Source organism: Schistocerca serialis, chromosome 7 (genome assembly GCF_023864345.2).
Source record: "Schistocerca serialis cubense isolate TAMUIC-IGC-003099 chromosome 7, iqSchSeri2.2, whole genome shotgun sequence".
NCBI classification, from domain to species: Eukaryota; Metazoa; Arthropoda; class Insecta; order Orthoptera; family Acrididae; genus Schistocerca; species Schistocerca serialis.
In genome coordinates this window covers 481,971,861-481,991,596 of record NC_064644.1, presented here as the reverse complement: position 1 = coordinate 481,991,596, position 19,736 = coordinate 481,971,861, and the positions used below count along the sequence as shown (strand labels likewise).

General features: G+C 38.7%; 2 protein-coding genes across 5 annotated transcripts in view; one reads left to right on the top strand and one right to left on the bottom strand.

Annotated features, from left to right (window-relative positions):
* LOC126412132 (mucin-17-like) overlaps nucleotides 1–16,619 on the bottom strand; it is a 76,318-nt gene extending 59,699 nt beyond the window's left edge. Inside the window, exons 1-2 of one of the 4 annotated variants that reach the window (XM_050081575.1) lie at nucleotides 16,556–16,607; nucleotides 11,837–11,908 (exon numbers count right to left, since the gene is read on the bottom strand). In XM_050081575.1, coding sequence (XP_049937532.1) covers nucleotides 11,837–11,838 — 2 coding nt within the window. In that variant the 5' untranslated portion in view covers nucleotides 11,839–11,908; nucleotides 16,556–16,607. Of the gene's footprint in view, nucleotides 1–11,836; nucleotides 11,909–16,555 lie in introns of those variants that run through there. The other 3 variants (XM_050081578.1, XM_050081576.1, XM_050081577.1) reach the window with 3 other exon arrangements.
* Nucleotides 16,620–16,692: 73 nt separating this feature from the next.
* LOC126412552 (G kinase-anchoring protein 1-like) overlaps nucleotides 16,693–19,736 on the top strand; it is a 56,445-nt gene continuing 53,401 nt past the window's right edge. Inside the window, exon 1 of the mRNA XM_050082203.1 lies at nucleotides 16,693–17,013. Within this exon, the coding sequence (XP_049938160.1) occupies nucleotides 16,843–17,013 (171 nt within the window). The 5' untranslated portion in view covers nucleotides 16,693–16,842. The remainder of the gene's footprint in view (nucleotides 17,014–19,736) is intronic.

Genomic DNA, 19,736 nt, shown 5'->3' with positions numbered 1-19,736 from the left:
GTCAAAGTTAGCGTAAGGAGGGCTATGCGTGAAGCGTTCAGTGAATTCGAAAGTAAAATTCTGTGTACCGACTTGACAGAAAATCCTAGGAAGTTCTGGTCTTATGTTAAATCAGTAAGTGGCTCGAAACAGCATATCCAGACACTAAGGGATGCTGATGGCATTGAAACAGAGGATGACACACGTAAAGCTGAAATACTAAACACCTTTTTCCAAAGCTGTTTCACAGAGGAAGACCGCACTGCAGTTCCTTCTCTAAATCCTCGCACAAACGAAAAAATGGCTGACATCGAAATAAGTGTCCAAGGAATAGAAAAGCAACTGGAATCACTCAATAGAGGAAAGTCCACTGGACCTGACGGGATACCAATTCGATTCTACACAGAGTACGCGAAAGAACTTGCCCCCCTCCTAACAGCCGTGTACCGCAAGTCTCTAGAGGAACGGAGGGTTCCAAATGACTGGAAAAGAGCACAGATAGTCCCAGTCTTCAAGAAGGGTGACGAGCAGATGCGCAAAACTATAGACCTATATCTCTGACGTCGATCTGTTGTAGAATTTTAGAACATGTTTTTTGCTCGAGTATCATGTCGTTTTTGGAAACCCAGAATCTACTATGTAGGAATCAACATGGATTCCGGAAACAGCGATCGTGTGAAACCCAACTCGCTTTATTTGTTCATGAGACCCAGAAAATATTAGATACAGGCTCCCAGGTAGGTGCTATTTTTCTTGACTTCTGGAAGGCGTTCGATACAGTTCCGCACTGTCGCCTGATAAACAAAGTAAGAGCCTACGGAATATTAGACCAGCTGTGTGGCTGGATTGAAGAGTTTTTAGCAAACAGAACACAGCATGTTGTTATCAATGGAGAGACGTCTACAGACGTTAAAGTAACCTCTGGCGTGCCACAGGGGAGTGTTATGGGACCATTGCTTTTCACAATATATATAAATGACCTAGTAGATAGTGTCGGAAGTTCCATGCGGCTTTTCGCGGATGATGCTGTAGTGTACAGAGAAGTTGCAGCATTAGAAAATTGTAGCGAAATGCAGGAAGATCTGCAGCGGATAGGCACTTGGTGCAGGGAGTGGCAACTGACCCTTAACATAGACAAATGTAATGTATTGCGAATACATAGAAAGAAGGATCCTTTATTGTATGATTATATGATAGCGGAACAAACACTGGTAGCAGTTACTTCTGTAAAATATCTGGGAGTATGCGTGCGGAACGATTTGAAGTGGAATGATCATATAAAATTAATTGTTGGTAAGGCGGGTACCAGGTTGAGATTCATTGGGAGAGTGCTTAGAAAATGTAGTCCATCAACAAAGGAGGTGGCTTACAAAACACTCATTCGACCTATACTTGAGTATTGCTCATCAGTGTGGGATCCGTACCAGATCGGTCTGACGGAGGAGATAGAGAGGATCCAAAGAAGAGCAGCGCGTTTCGTCACAGGGTTATTTGGTAACCGTGATAGCGTTACGGAGATGTTTAATAAACTCAAGTGGCAGACTCTGCAAGAGAGGCGCTCTGCATCGCGGTGTAGCTTGCTCGCCAGGTTTCGAGAGGGTGCGTTTCTGGATGAGGTATCGAATATATTGCTTCCCCCTACTTATACCTCCCGAGGAGATCACGAATGTAAAATTAGAGAGATTAGAGCGCGCACGGAGGCTTTCAGACAGTCGTTCTTCCCGCGAACCATACGCGACTGGAACAGGAAAGGGAGGTAATGACAGTGGCACGTAAAGTGCCCTCCGCCACACACCGTTGGGTGGCTTGCGGAGTATAAATGTAGATGTAGATGTAGAGATGAAGTCTATTTGTTGCCATTCGGTATAATACAAGTTTATCATGAGTGAAGCTCTGAACTATCTGTTCTAAGCAGTTTTCAGAGAACGCATTTAGTATGGTTTCACAGGATATCTTGTCATGCTCACCATGAACAAAACTAATTTTCCCAACTGGCTGATGAATGGTAAAGTCTCCACAGAAGATTACAGTATGATTGGAGAGTTAACACACTACCTAATCATGTTTTCTCTGAAGTTATTTGTTACATCAGGAGGTGAGTCTAGTGGTCGATAGCAGTATTCAATTACAATCTGATGCTACCTACGACAATAAGTCTTGTCCATATAATCTTGCATGTAGTTTAAATTTCTATTTCAGTGCAGCATTGATGTTCTATGCAACATCCTTTCATGGTTTGCATATGTAGTCTGATCTATGTAAGCCACATTACTCTTCACAAGGAATTTGATATACCATAACAACAACTTATACTTCAAGAAATGGAAAATCCAGGGAGGAATGTAACAACATTAGAGAAGGAAAGTTGCTACTCACCATATAGTGGAGATGTTGAGCTGCATACTACTCAGCATCTCTGCTATATGGTGAGCAGCAACTTTCCAACTTATACTTCAGCAATCCAATATCTAAAATCTTATAGAGAGGACAGAAAACCACTTGAACTTGAAATTTAAAGAGAATGATGCTATATGCAACAAAACATTAACAATAAATAGAAGAAAAGCTGTCGATTTTGCAGGTGTACTATTCTTCTTGTTCGATTGCTGGTTTTTTGCTTCAACAGATACTGCCCTGTTGATTCACTTAAGAACTTGAAGACTGTAAATATAAGTCCGCAAGAGTGGGCTTCCGGTAAACTGAATGACACAGAGCATCATCACTCTTACAAATATACAAAACATCAAAGAGTGTCAGACAACCATTTATTTCTGTTTCTATGGTGAAAAGAACGCTCTTACTAGTGGAGTTGAGATGGTGCAAAAATTTCATTACTTCGCCACTCCTGGGGTCCTACAATGAAAGTATCAACAACATACCACTAAAAAACAACATACCACCACAAAAGGCCGCTTAGTCCAGAACCAGACACTACAGTGAATCTACACAAAAACAAACCTCCAAATACTTTGCAATGAAACATTTTATGTTGAAAACCTGAAACAGTACACTTAGAAATGTGACGCATGAGTCTTCCATTAAATATCTTCGAGATATGCTGGTAACAGATTTCGAACAGAGTGCAAACTTAAAATGAGTCTCAGAACTCCAAAAAGCACAAAGGCTACTGCAGAATTACTAGAGCAACATTACATTATGCAACACAGTTGCATATGATGTGTGCTCTAAAAGGGAATGCAAAATCATAAATTGGGCTATCATTTTCAAGTGCCTACTTAAATGCCTTATGGATGGTTATCATTAATCTGTTCACTGTCTTGCCATCACAAGATGTTCGTTTCACCATAAAAACTCCAAACAAATCATAAATACTGAAGGTCACTCTAATTTTGTAGGCACTGAAAAGCAAGAACTGTAAATTATACAAGGCGTACAATTTTGCTTCCACCGCTTGCCGATAGGTGGTAACAGTGGGAAGTAGCAGTCAAAAGAAACAGATTGCACACATCACGCAGTTAGTTTGGATCTCGGTCAAAATAGCCTCATTCAAACATTAGTTGATTTGTGTCAGCATCATAAAGTTGTTCTTGATTGAAAATGTCAGTTTACGAGCCTAATTCTCGTCATTTGCGGGAGGTGTTACTGTTTTGTTTCAATATGAAGAAAACAGCAGCCAAGTCTCACTGAATGGTCTCAAGTACGTATGGTAAGGACACTATTAGTGAAAGAACGTGTCGCGAGTGGTTTCAACGCTTCAGGAATGGTAATTTTAACATCCTAGACCAGCATATCAGAAGAAAGAAAACTGGCATTCTACGGATCGGAGCGTGGAATGTCAGATCCCTTAATCGGGCAGGTAGGTTAGAAAATTTAAAAAGGAAAATGGATAGGTTAAAGTTAGATATAGTGGGAATTAGTGAAGTTTGGTGGCAGGAGGAACAAGACTTTTGGTCAGGTGATTACAGGGTTATAAATACAAAATCAAATAGGGGTAATGCAGGAGTAGGTTTAATAATGAATAAAAAAATAAGAGTGCGGGTAAGCTACTACAAACAGCATAGTGAACGAATTATTGTGGCCAAGATAGACACAAAGCCCATGCCTACTACATTAATACAAGTTTATATGCCAACTAGCTCGGCAGATGATGAAGAAATTGATGACATGTATGACGAGATAAAAGAAATTATTCAGGTAGTGAAGGGAGACGAAAATTTAATAGTCATGGGTGACTGGAATTCGTCAGTAGGAAAAGGGAGAGAAGGAAACATAGTAGGTGAATATGGATTGGGGGGAAGAAATGAAAGAGGAAGCCGCCTTGTAGAATTTTGCACAGAGCATAACTTAATCATAGCTAACACTTGGTTCAAGAATCATAAAAGAAGGTTGTATACCTGGAAGAATCCTGGAGATACTAAAAGGTATCAGATAGATTATATAATGGTAAGACAGAGATTTAGGAACCAGGTTTTAAATTGTAAGACATTTCCAGGGGCAGATGTGGATTCTGACCACAATCTATTGGTTATGAACTGCAGATTGAAACTGAAGAAACTGCAAAAAGGTGGGAATTTAAGGAGATGGGACCTGGATAAACTGAAAGAACCAGAGTTTGTAGAGAGTTTCAGGGAGAGCATAAGGGAACAATTGACAGGAATAGGGGAAAGAAATACAGTAGAAGAAGAATGGGTAGCTCTGAGGGATGAAGTAGTGAAGGCAGCAGAGGATCAAGTAGGTAAAAAGACAAGGGCTAATAGAAATCCTTGGGTAACAGAAAAAATATTGAATTTAATTGATGAAAGGAGAAAATATAAAAATGCAGTAAATGAAGCAGGCAAAAAGGAATACAAACGTCTCAAAAATGAGATCGACAGGAAGTGCAAAATGGCTAAGCAGGGATGGCTAGAGGACAAATTTAAGGATGTTGAGGCTTGTCTCACTAGGGGTAAGATAGATACTGCCTACAGGAAAATTAAAGAGACCTTTGGAGAGAAGAGAACCACTTGTATGAATATCAAGAGCTCAGATGGCAACCCAGTTCTAAGCAAAGAAGGGAAGGCAGAAAGGTGGAAGGAGTATATAGAGGGTTTATACAAGGGCGATGTACTTGAGGACAATATTATGGGAATGGAAGAGGATGTAGATGAAGATGAAATGGGAGATACGATATTGCGTGAAGAGTTTGACAGAGCACTGAAAGACCTAAGTTGAAACAAGGCCCCGGGAGTAGACAGCATTCCATTAGAACTACTGATGGCCTTGGGAGAGCCAGTCATGACAAAACTCTACCATCTGGTGAGCAAGATGTATGAGACAGGCGAAATACCCACAGACTTCAAGAAGAATATAATAATTCCAATACCAAAGAAAGCAGGTGTTGACAGATGTGAAAATTACCGAACTATCAGTTTAATAAATCTCAGCTGCAAAATACTAACGTGAATTCTTTACAGACGAATGGAAAAACTGGTAGAAGCGGACCTCAGGGAAGATCAGTTTGGATTCCGTAGAAATGTTGGAACACGTGAGGCAATACTAACCTTACAACTTATCTTAGAAGAAAGATTAAGAAAAGGCAAACCTACGTTTCTAGCATTTGTAGACATAGAGAAAGCTTTTGACAACATTAACTGGAATACTCTCTTTCAAATTCTGAAGGTGGCATGGGTAAAATACAGGGAGCGAAAGGCTATTTACAATTTGTACAGAAACCAGATGGCAGTTATAAGAGTCAAGGGGCATGAAAGGGAAGCAGTGGTTGGGAAAGGAGTGAGACAGGGTTATAGCCTCTCCCCGATGTTATTCAATCTGTATATTGAGCAAGTAGTAAAGGAAACAAAAGAAAAATTCGGAGTAGGTATTAAAATTCATGGAGAAGAAGTAAAAACTTTGAGGTTCACCGATGGCACTGTAATTCTGTCAGAGACAGCAAAGGACTAGGAAGAGCAGTTGAACGGAATGGACAGTGTCTTGAAAGGAGGATATAAGATGAACATCAACAAAAGCAAAACGAGGATAATGGAATGTAGTCAAATTAAATCGGGTGATGCTGAGGGGATTAGATTAGGAAATGAGACACTTAAAGTAGTAAAGGAGTTTTGCTATTTAGGGAGCAAAATAACTGATGATGGTCGAAGTAGAGAGGATATAAAATGTAGACTGGCAATGGCAAGGAAATCGTTTCTGAAGAAGAGAAATTTGATAACATCGAGTATAGATTTAAGTGTCAGGAAGTCGTTTCTGAAAGTATTTGTATGGAGTGTAGCCATGTATGGAAGTGAAACATGGACGATAACCAGTTTGGACAAGAAGAGAATAGAAGCTTTCGAAATGTGGTGCTACAGAAGAATGCCGAAGATAAGGTAGGTAGATCACGTAACTAATGAGGAGGTATTGAATAGGATTGGAGAGAAGAGAAGTTTGTGGCACAACTTGACTAGAAGAAGGGATCAGTTGGTAGGACATGTTTTGAGGCATCAAGGGATCACAAATTTGGCATTGGAGAGCAGCGTGGAGGGTAAAAATCGTAGAGGGAGACCAAGAGATGAATACACTAAGCAGATTCAGAAGGATGTAGGTTGCAGTGGGTACTGGGAGATGAAGAAGCTTGCACAGGATAGAGTAGCATGGAGAGCTGCATCAAACCAGTCTCAGGACTGAAGACCACAACAACAACAGACCAGCATAGTGGTGGAAGAGAGAGTGTTTTCAAAAATGCAGAATTTGAGACATTTCTGAGCAAAGACTCGCATCAAACTCAAGAAGAATTGGCGAGATGAGTGGGAATGACACAGCAAGCGATTTCAAAATGTCTCAAAGCTATGGGCGTGATTCAGAAAGAAGTAACTTGGGTCTTGTGTGAGCTGAAACCAAGAGACGTTAAACAGCATTTGTGTGTTTATGAACAGTTGCTTCAGAGGTAAAAATGGAAGGGTTGTCTGCATTACATTGTGATGGGGGATGAACAATGGGCTCATTACAATAACCCTAAATTCAAAAAATCATGGGGATACTCCGTCCATGCTTCCACGTCAACAGCCGAATCAAATATTCACGGTTCGAAGAATCATGCTCTGCATTTGGTGGGACCAGCTCAGCATTGTGTACTATGAGGTGCTAAAACAAAGTGAAACAATCACAGGTGCTCGTTATCAAACGAAATTAATGCATTTGAGCAGAGCACTGAAAGACAAATGGCTGCAATACAGCGAGAGGCACGATAAAGTGATTTTGCAGCACGACAACGTTCGATCCAACGTTGCAGAAGAGGTCAAAAAATACTTGGAAAAGTCCTACCCCACCCGCCATATTCTCCAGACATTGCTCCCTCTGACAATCACCTACTTAGATCAATGGCCCAAGGGCTGCCTGACCAACACTTCCGATCTCATGGAGAAGTCACAAATTTGATCGATCCGTGGATCCCTTCAAAAGATAAACAATTTTTTTGACAGGGGATTCATACACTGCCCAGAAGATGTAAGAAAGTATGGCCAGCGATGGAAAATACTTTGAATGATACACATGTAACAAATTTGTTTCATTAAAGCCTAAAATGTTGGGGAAAAATGGAGGAAGCAAAGTTGTACAAAATATATATATATGTCTGCTTGTGTCTGTATATGTGTGGATGGATCTGTGTGTGTGTGTGTGTGTGTGTGTGTGTGTGTGTGTGTGTGTGTGTGTGTGTGTGTGCGCGCGCGCGTGCGCGCGCGAGCGAGTGTATACCCGTCCTTCTTTCCCCCAAAGGTAAGTCTTTCCGCTCCCGGGATTGGAATGACTCCTTACCCTCTCCCTTAAAACCCACTTCCTTTCGTCTTTCCCTCTCCTTCCCTCTTTCCTGATGAGGCAACAGTTTGTTGCAAAAGCTTGAATTTTGTGTGTATGTTTGTGTTTGTTTGTGTCTATCGACGTGCCAGTGCTTTCGTTTGGTAAGTCACATCATCTTTGTTTTTAGATATATTTTTCCCATGTGGAATGTTTCCATCTATTAATATATACACAGTCTCCACAAAAAATTTAAAAAACACCAAAATTATGACCAAGACATCAACAAACTAACCAACAAATAGCCATAGCTATGGACGTTTTCATAGAACGGACAACAACAAACAACCTACAGTGTATTTAAGGCCACAGCAAGTCAAACACTGTTGTGTTAAAATCTGCAGTTAAACCGCTTAACATTTTTCATATTTTTTCTTGGATGATGGTTTTGCTTTCCATTTTCCACATACAAGAATGCCAGAAATAAATGAATTTTTTTTAAAGATAGAAAAAACACACAAAAAAGGAAGCAAGAAGGTGTCTAACAATTATCATGGCATATGTTAATTTAGCAGGGTGTACGAGAGGATTTTAAAATCAAGAATAGAGAAGTTTGTAAATGAAGTGGAAGAACAAAATAGCTTTAGAAGAGGCAGGTCATGTGCAAATAACATCTTTACCTTAAGACAAATCATGGAGAAGAGAATGGAAAGAAATGTAAGCAGTTATTTGGTCTTCATAGGTCTTGAGAAAGGAAATGACACATTGCCACTAAAGCTATTATTGGAAGTGCTGTGGCCAGGGGAACTGCCAAAAATTTATGTAAAAAGTATTATAAATTTCTACAAGTTAGCACAATGTGTCATTAAAATGTGGAACAAAATTTCTAGAAAGGCCTTCATCCACCCTCACCATCTGCTTCTATCGCTGATGATAATGGTGCCTGAAGATGTGAACAGCTTAGGTTTCACCTGTAATATATGATATGCTTTAGATGCCAAACTTTTATCCATGAGGTCAAATGGTTTTAAATACAAACTACCTTCTCGATAAGTAATTAACATAAAAAGTAAAGACAACAACTCACTGAACAGTTGTGGCATTGATAGCTATATGAACAAGACTGAGAATGTTGCTAGCTTTTGGATGAATCATGAATCATCCTTCAGATCTAGTAATCCCCCCCCCCCCATCCTCCTCCTCCTCCCAAATAGCATAATACACCTGTCCTGTGACACTGTTAGCCAGCCAGGAAAAACTAGCTATGTACATACCCTACAAGCCACTATATGGTGCATGGCGGAGAAGACCTTGTACCACCACGTCATTACAAATGGAGTAAGTGAAAAACAAGCTACTATATGTTTCTATACACAATGATTTCCCTTCTCTTGTCTTGGTAACCCTTATGTGAGATGTACATTGGCGCAGTAGAATTGTTCTGCAGTCTGTCCCGAATGCAAGTTCTGTAAATTCCCTCAATAGCGTTTTGTGAAAAGAACATCGTCATCCTTCCAGACATTCCCATTTGAGTTTCTGGAACATTTCTCTCATACATGTTGATCAAACCTACTAGTAACATATCTAGCAGTACACTTCTGAATTCCTTTAATGTCTTCTTCTAATTCAAATTGGTGGGTATACAAAACATTTCAGTAGTACTCAAGGATGGTTCTCACATGTGTTACATGTGTAGCCTCATTTATAAGTGAGCTACACTTTCCTAGAATTCTTCTGATAAACCAAAGTCAACCATTCACTTTCCCTACAACCAATCTTAAAATACTAAATAAATTTCATGTCAGTCTACATTGTTATGCCTAAAATTTAATGGACATTGTGGTTCAAGCAGCACACCACTGACACAATGACCAAACATTACAGGATTGTATTTCTTGTTCATCTGAGTTAGATTACAATTTTTCACATTTAGGGCAAGTTGTCATTCACATCACCAAACAGAAATTCTACCAAAGTTATCCTGTATCCCCCAACAGCCATTCAATGCCAACATTTTTCCATACACCACATCATCAGCAGCAGCAGCAAACAGTTGTAGAGTGCTGCGCACCCTATCTGTCACATTGTTCACATACATAAGAAACAACAGAGTTCATATCGCACTTCCCTGGGGCACTACTGCACACTAAGTTCTATTACTTAAAAAGTCTTTAAGCCACTCAAATAGCTGAGTACCTATTCTGTATCCTCAGAACTATGTCAACAGTCTTCAAATGGCTCCGTGTCAAACACTTTCCAGAAATCTAGGAATCTGCCTGTTGCTCTTCATTCATGGTCTGCAGGATACCGTGCCAGAAAAGGGCAAGCTAAGTTTCGCATTAGTGATACTTTCTAAATAATTTTTGATTTGTGAACAGAAGTTTTTCTTTCTTATAGACACTTATGATAGTCAAACTTAAAATATGCTCAAGAATTCTACAACAAGTTTACATTAAGAATATTGGTACACAATTTTGTGGAACCGTGCATTTACACTCTTATTTAAGGAAGGCATCTGCCTTATACCCAGTCACCAGTGATAAATTACATTTCAGTCTAATGCATAAGAACCGTGATTTGATGTGAAACAACTCTGCACTTCAACATGTAAACCTTTCTCAGTTATAATATATAGATCTTCTTGTGACAAATATTACACATTGATCTTTTGTACTAGTGTGAGATGTGTTGAATAATTATAATTGTAAGTAGGAATAACTTGAAACTGCAAAACAAAAAACACGATAATAAATAGCTACATTTACTGCAGTTCTGATGCGCAACACACAGTGTTATGGGAGGAAAGGGGTGCTGGATTGATGTCGTCATGACAGTGTTAAGCTATGATTATATCACACATGATGTGCAGTACCACTATATGTCTGTGAAACTCAGTCTAATGATATTTTAAAATATAATCTGAACTCGATTAAGTCAAATTAAGGGATGACAGGCTGCCCTCTAAATTTTTTTTCGAACTCTTGTGCTACCTTGAACATCAATATTAATCCAAGCATTTGCAGCTAAGAGATTTGAGGAAGTGCGAAGAGAAGCTTGTTAAAGTAAAGTAAACATATGAGAGAAAAGACATGTTTCCTGCATATTAAAGTTTTCTTTCACCACTAGAAATACGCAATGTACAAACCTTTTACTATTTGACAAAATAAAGAATTGTGCTGCAAAATCATGTAAGAAACTAGAGATAAAAGTTATGAACAATTAAAACTGGAACTATCACTTAGAAAAGGTTGTGAGGAAGGCAAACCGTCAATGAGATTTTTAAGCAAAACACTTATAATGTGCAATAAATCTACTAAGTGACTGCCTACACTATCGTTGTCTATCCTCTTCTGGAGTATTGAGGTGTGGTATGTGATCCTTACCTGACACGATTGTCAGAGGGCATTGAAACTGTTAAAAAAAAGGGCAGCTTGTTTTGTTTAGTCATGAAATGCAGAAGACAGTGTCACAGATATGATAAATGAGCTGGGGTGACAATCATTAAAACAATGATGTTTTTCATATTGGCTAGATCTTTCATGAAATTTTAAATCAATATACTCCTCCAAATGCCGTAATATTTTGTTTACTCTCACCTTCACTGGGAGAAATCACCATCACAATAACATAAGAGAAATCAAATCTTTCATGGAAAGATTTAGGCGGACAGATTAGATGACAAATTTCAGTCAAGAAATGTAGATTACACTGAATGTAATATGGCAGATAACCTGTTGCATCCTGGAATTTTCATATGCTCAGACTGAATTTTAAATGTGATAAAGTGGTACCGTTATTGGATTAGAAAAGACATCATCACTTACTCTGAATTTCGAAACGAGTTACGTTGCATCACAATTACCTAATTGTTGAATGTTACAGTCTCAATTTCTTTCCAAACTTCCAATCTCTTCACTATCACACTATAAATTTTTTAGAGATAACACACAAGAAGCACACTTCATGTGCAGCATTTCACTGAATTTGCCATCAGTGAATATTTAGCACACAAAACCCGTTCCATGGTCAAAACATGAATTTTCATTAAAATTAATTCATATGAAGGTAAATCAGGTCTGATTTTGTTACCTTATTGGTCTCAATAAATTAAAAGTTTTATTGTACGCACATGTTTTCTTTGGCACTAGTTGAATTGAGAAGTGGGGGCAGAAGATGTTTAAGCTGCCTTACTCCTGTGGAGCTGCCAACAAAAGAAATTGAATTGTTTTATTTATTTTTCACAAATTATCTTTGGGATTTATTTCCCATAGACCTTCAGCAAAACTGAATCCCTAGAGTTGTGGTGAGTCACTGTGATTACAATTGCCTTTTCAGTCTTTATAATGTAATGTGTGAAACAAAGAAGAAAATGCAAAGCACAATGCTTTAAAAGATTCTGCCAAACTATCTTGCATCAACACAAATATCACCAGTACATCTCTAATGTTTTCTGAGTTCAGTCAATTCAATTCTGTGTAAACAAATAAAACAGATTTAAAACAGACAGGTTAATATGAATTTTGTGTAACCTGTTTGCAAAGAAATTATATTTTTTTGTTAACAAGAATGTCACAAAAGTCATCAAGTTTTATAAGAAAACTAGCAAATAAGGACTCATGTACATTGCAAATAGCACAAAATTGTATGTATACAACACAAACACCAGGACTAAATGCCTTTTAAAATCACTTCTCCATTACTAATTACAAGACAAAAACAGGAGCTAGGAAAATATGTGGTAAGGAGACAGAAATAATATAGCCCAAGGGAAAATGATTCAGATCTGAGTTGAGGAGCAGAGGGGAGGGGGGGGGGGGGGGGGGGGGTATTTATGGAGTATGAAGAAGAGACCCACAGCTAGGCCTATATAGGCCTATTTCTGTTACCTATTTGTATTTAACTTCTCTCTTTTTTATGTTTTAAATTCTTGGTGAATGGGTGAAACTCAGCTATGTATTTAAAAAAGGGTACTATTAATTAATTACTAATATACTAGTTGTTTGGATAGCTCAACACATGAAAGACATTGCTACTAATTATGCATTTCTGAGAAATGTGAAATGAACTTCTGAACTGTACACACAGAGCTGCCCAGTTTTACAACCAAGAAAGGTGCCTCCTTTGGGACAACCATATACCACAAAAGGCAAATCTAACCAGCCTTAGTCACTGGAGACCTGTGCACTGAAAGAGAGGACAACCAAATCCAAGCTGCTGAAATGAAGTTTGCTGAGGCGAATAAAAAGGATATGGTAACGACTCAAAACAGGATGGATGCATGTGTCATAGTGTACTGGAAAAGCTCCATTAATCTAGATTAGGAGGGTATGGTCATGAGAAACAGATAGAAGAAACTAGGATAGACAAAGAAATGACTATAAATGGCAAAAGACATGTTTGTTAGCCAAGGAGGAGGTGGATCAATACAGTTAAGAAAAGTGTCGCCAACACTGGTCTCCTTTGGAATAGAGATCTCTCTCTTTTTTTTCTTCTTTTGGGAAAATCACATTGAAATTACTTCTTTATATACAGGGTGTTTCTGTAAGAGTGTGCAAAGATTTAACAGGACATAAAGGATGCTCCACTGAGCAATTTGAGGCAGGGAACCTAGGGTCGGAGAATCCAGCTTAAGAAGATAATAAAACTAAAATCACATGACTGTGTACCTTTTTATTTACATTAGTTACAGTTAACTGCTAATACTATCACTGACACAATTAACATACCATCTGTGCTGTATCTTAAAAAATGTGCTGGAACCTCAATGCGAGCATGACATCAGTGAACAAGATTCTGACAAACATCCCTCATGTGGTCCTCTAATTGCCGAGTCCCTCGTTTCTTCTTCCTAATGAACCAGTGACCCATATTTGTCAATTGAGAGAAATAAACACTCGTCGTGACGGATGATGCCTGATAGGAAATCGTTCCCTGCACAGCCTTTCAGCAGCAAGAGCATTGCAACAAACATGGGCCTGTCATTGATTCATAGCACATTCTGTCATGGGACAATGTAAATATGATACAACAGAGCCACCTTATGGACAAGTAAAGTAAACAAGATCTGCATCGTGACTTCCTAATAATCAGGCTTGTCCTCGTTGTTCCTTGTAGAAAATAAGCAGCACAGTATGAGTAAACTTGTACGCATGTTAGCTGGAAATAACCTGGGGAACAACAATGCTAGACAAAGCAGTAGATAAGTTTATTTCAATATCTCCTTAAGCTGGCTTTTCCAAACCCAGGTTTCCTACCTCAAATTGTTCATGGAGCCTTCTCTATGTCATGTGGGAAAAATATATCTAAAAACACAGATGATGTGACTTACCGAACGAAAGTGCTGGTGGGTCGATGACACACAAACAAACACAAACATACACATGAAATTCAAGCTTTCGCAACAAACTGTTGCCTCATCAGGAAAGAGGGAAGGAGAGGGAAAGACGAAAGGATGTGGGTTTTAAGGGAGAGGGTAAGGAGTCATTCCAATCCCGGGAGCGGAAAGACTTACCTTAGGGGGAAAAAGAACAGGTATACACTCTAACAACACACCCATATCCATCCACACATACATAGACACAAGCAGACATTTGTAAAGGCAAAGAGTTTGGGCAGAGTTTTGTGTGTATGTTTGTGTGTGTATCAACCTGCCAGCGCTTTCGTTTGGTAAGTCACATCATCTTTGTTTTTAGATATATTTTTCCCACGTGGAATGTTTCCCTCTATTATATACATACATACATGTATACATAACACATACACACATATATAGGCCTACATAAATTAGCAAAAAGTCTATAATCACTGCATGGAAAGTAATTTGAGTGTTGCTGACACAAAAAGCCCAACTGTGGTCATATAGTAAAACCTGTACAAAAGGCAGTTACTGAACAGATTAAATGAAATCCACATGATTTGTGTATTAATAATATGTTACACCACAACTTAAATAAAAAGCTATATTTTAATCATAATTAAAAAAGCAGTGACGTACAAACAATATTTAATAAAAAGATGAAAAGCAGTCTTGATTACATAAACAGATTTATTTAAAAGTGGCAACAGGTTTCAATCTGTTTAGACCCTCAACAGCAGGAGTTGACGTCCATGTCTCGTACACACAGTGCTAGTTGCTGGTCCGAGTCACCGTCTCTGCCTACCACCTTTGGAGTATATTCTGAAGATAGTCTTAAACAGATTCAAATTGGTCACAATTTTTAAATAGCCTAAATGTGTTTATTCACCCAAGATTGCTGCTTAATTTTTATTAATTTCAAGAAAAAAGTTCAGTAGGGTACTGGGGGAGCATGCGATACATACAAACAAATTTACTTAATGAAGAGGCATTATCACACACACATCTTTATACAATAATACCGAACTGTGTGAACTATCCTGCATTGTTACAAGCAACAAAAGCTACAGTTATCCATCTGTTACCCAAACTGGAAGAAGAAGAAACTTTCATTAAAGAAAAATTTAACTTCGCACCACAAAATAAAGTAGGTCCATGAATAAGAACAAATTGAGTAGTTTTACCTACTCCTCTTACTTCATTCAGAAGTAGTAGGAATCAAAGTCTTCAACAACCTACAGAAATAGCTTGTGTTTTACATACATACCTTGTTGTCACACGAACTGGAGTATAGTACAATGGGTTTTATTGTAGTACGGGTCAATATTGTATCTGAGGTTCTGTATAGCAATTAGCATACAATTTCACACAAAAAAAATATCATCTGTCAAAGTGAACAACTCAGATGGTCAATAGTTAAATATGCAACTCGTAACCATACCCACTCACTCCTGAAAAATTTATTTCCTTAGTGACTAAAGTTGTCAATACAGTTGTCAAACTATAATGTACAGGCAAATGAATATTTTGTAGGCAAATTAACCACTCCTAGACCATCACATATTTGTCCTATATTTTAGTGCATTGTCTACTTTCTCTGCCCAGGAGAAATAAACAAGTACACATTATTATGTGGTTCTGAAACATAAAATATTGTGAGGAGCATATTTTATGCAATTTTTTTTTCTTTCATGGGTACGCCTACCAGTGGTAAAACATGGACTGGTAACATAAGAATATTCAAAATTCGTTTCTCTCTTAATACAAGACTGTGGCATTACCAGGCAAGAAATGGCAGGTGCAATAACTGCATACAGTATTTGGTATGATGATGTGAAATACATTTAAAATAGCAAATATTGACATCAAGTTGTCTGTGCGATCCCCACACTAAATTGCAAAGAATGAACTGTAGTTGCAAATAAAAGGCGTTTACATGATGCAGCTGATTATCCAAAACATGAGAAAGCAACTATCTGCAGCGTTAATCTACCCTAACACTTAAGCACAAAATGTGCAAACCTGATACCACATAAAGTAATCAGCAAACATTTCAATAGATGTATCATGGTACTCATAGAGAAGTCTCAAGAAAAGTCACACAGATTTTCATGGCAAAAGATGACGCAGATGTGTTACTGGTGCTAAACCGACTGTGGTGAGCTTCCCATTACGTCTCAGAAAACAAAAAAAATATGACGTTTACCACAAACAAAATAGCTACGTTACGTATGAAATTACTTAATTTCCTTAACTTAGCACTGACGCTCGCTTCACACATGTGACACACAATTTAAGCCTGCCGCACATCTTTGGCGCAAACACACATTATTTACATACAAAAATTGTAGCCGTTCTCTGGCAGTGACGCTTATAATATTGTATTGCTTCCGACACAAGCAAAAATTATTCAAGGGTTTAAATGATACTCAGACATCACACCAAGCTCTAATTCTCTGGCAGCACACAAATATAACAACAAAACGAACTTACACACTGACACACACGCGCGCTTCGTATCTAATACACCGCTTTACAAGTTGGTGGACATATTCCTTTACCCACAATGCATTGTAGGTTACAGAAGCCTACCCATAATGCCCTAGAAAAAAACAGTAACGATAATAGTGTAGTGGTGCGACCTGTGTTGCGCTTGTTGTGACAGCCCGAGGCGGAAGTTTCATTGAAGTGTTGTTTGCTTGTGTTTCTCATAAGTGTACTTACATTGCTGAGAAATTTAACCCTTTTAAAACTGAGTCTGATTTGTTACTTGATACACCATGGCGACGGCAGTTGCTTCACGATTTGCTGTTCTTACTGTGGAAGGCGAAGATGATTATCCGAAGAAGAGTCAACAGAAGAAAAAGACTGACAATAAAAAGTCAGCTTCGGGCACCCAAAAGTCGGATGCAAATCAGAAAAAGAAAAATAAGAAACAAGAAAATGGAAAGGTAATCATTCAATAATTTTTATTGTATCAGCATTGTTATTTCTGCAGCGAAAAGATAATACATTTCCATAACTATTATTTCATTCATAGATTGGCATGCATTTATCGTGCTATTCATTTAAAGCTAAAATATTATATTAAAAGAAGCCAGTATCCTAGAGTTTTCTATTGTGATACCATTTTCTGCCATGTTATGAAATATCGCTCATACCATGATGTAACTAAAATCAACCAAATAGTATAAAGAGCGGGTCAGATGTGTGAATTGCATGTGTGAGAAATTAGTTCGCGATATTCACTACAGGCGTAACACTAAAGAAAAAGGCATTTACGAGTCAATTTTCGATTTCTGTGCCAGATACACATTGTACTACTCAGTCTTGAAATACTATTTATGGTCATAAGATAATCAAACTTTTAATTCATCTCTTACCCTATCATTCACATTGTGTACACAGCCTACCGTTCTCCACCCAGCAGTGGTGCATGTAATACAGTGTGATGTGCCTGTAAACCTGATGGAACAATTGCATTGAGTGCTTGATGCTAATCGCCTTGGAGAGTTTCTTCATGGGTCAAAACAATTAGAAGCTTAATCAAGTTATCCTAATATTTTCTGGGTAAAATGTATTCGAAACAATTTGGAGTACAAAGATTCAGTATTAGGGCTAATACAAGAAGAGGGGGAAGAAAAGCTCAACCATTCTGTTCACTGAATAATATAAGCAAGAAAGTGTCTATAACTCAAGAGTTGATAATCTGGGCCTCACAAGTGTTAAGCACTAGTTTTCATTTCAGTAGGAGTACAGATGATCCACTTCTAAACTAATGTTACTGGAATATGTCAGCAGTTTAGTCGAGGTGGACGCACTGGTTCCCATCAGGTAACCAAAGTTAAGCACCATTGGGCATGGGCAGTATTGGGACGTGTGTCCATGTGAGTATGCCGCATGCTGTTGTTACTTTTCCCTTTGCCTTTATGGCAGTAGGGACATGAGTGGTGGTGGTGGTGTAAAGTCCCTTATCACCAGTCTTTGCATCAGTCTCCTGGATTCAGTTCCAAACCTCTCCACTGTCTTTCATGAAGTGAGAACATGTGTCACTGTTGCTGGCGATATATCTGTTAGATGAGGCTGTTAAGTACGGTGGCCACCTTGGTGCTGTTTGAGGGGAGTAGGCTAAATGCAGCACCGTGATTCACCCTCTGCCTTTTCTCATCATCTCCAACATGAATATGGCACTACACTACACACACCATTACAGTTGCCTACATGTAACAGATATATATTGTAGCACAGAGCTCTTATACTCCATGAAGGAAAGGTGCCTGCTGGCACAGGGGATACGGAAAAACTTACCAAGTAGGCAGACCATTTTGGTGGCTTCCAGTCATTCATGTCTTATGACATACATGTTCTTTACTAGAATATTAGGCATGATTATCTGGCAGAATGATTTACACTAGAAGGTTACATTCAGAGGTAGCAAAAGCCTTGTCCTTAACGTGTAATCTTGCAACTGTCACATCTTATTTTTAAATAACAGGAGTCTAACCACATTCTGTCCTATGTCACAGAATCCCAAGAAGCTTTACAAGTTCTTTCATTGTTCTTGCAGCAGATACAGCCCCACTAAGTAATTTCATCGTGCTGGAATTGCCAAGACAATAGTCTTCTATCTCAGTAACCTTAACACTGAGCAGAAACTGAACTTCATGCGTTAACTATTATCCCAGAAATGCTAGTTCCAAAATTCTGTGAGGGGCATGTGGAGTTTGTAGGGTATAAATCTTAACAAGATATGCTCAAGTAATGTGCAGGCTACAAAAGACAAGCAATTGGAATTAAGAGTCCAAGTGTGCTCCACTGCTTTAACCTCTCATTGAATAATTCAGTAATTATTTGGAGGGTGTCATAAAACATCAATTTAATGTGCCATTATAGAAATAATCACAAAGCCTAACAACATTGGTTTGAATTGGCCAGCTTTGACTTGTAGTGTGATAGACAATGACATACGTAATATAGTACCATGAGCATTGTGAATATCCTTAAGAAATAGAGCTACACCTTGCGTAGATGCAGTAACTAAGGTGGGTCAATGCTGTGCTGAAACCTATACAAGATTATGAACATTCTTCCCCTTCCTGAAAATTTGTGATGCTTTTTGCAGTTGTCTAGACTTGAACCATTGTAGGACTGTGTACCTGTCTTTAATTGACTGCTGCTAAAAGCATCAAAGCTTTTCAGGTAGGCCTAGTTAGGATGAATAAGTACCAGATTTTTAAAGAGAACAAGAATTATCATAATCTTGTATAGGCTTCATCACAGTGGACTCCCAAGCAAAGAAACACTTCTTTCCATTTGATAACTGACTACTCCCCCCCATGAACCATGGACCTTGCCGTTGGTGGGGAGGCTTGCGTGCCTCAGCGATACAGATGGCCGTACCGTAGGTGCAACCACAACGGAGGGGTATCTGTTGAGAGGCCAGACAAACATGTGGTTCCTGAAGAGGGGCAGCAGCCTTTGCAGTAGTTGCAGGGGCAACAGTCTGGATGATTGACTGATCTGGCCTTGTAACATTAACCAAAACGGCCTTGCTGTGCTGGTACTGCGAACGGCTGAAAGCAAGGGGAAACTACAGCCGTAATTTTTCCCGAGGACATGCAGCTTTACTGTATCATTAAATGATGATGGTGTCCTCTTGGGTAAAATATTCCGG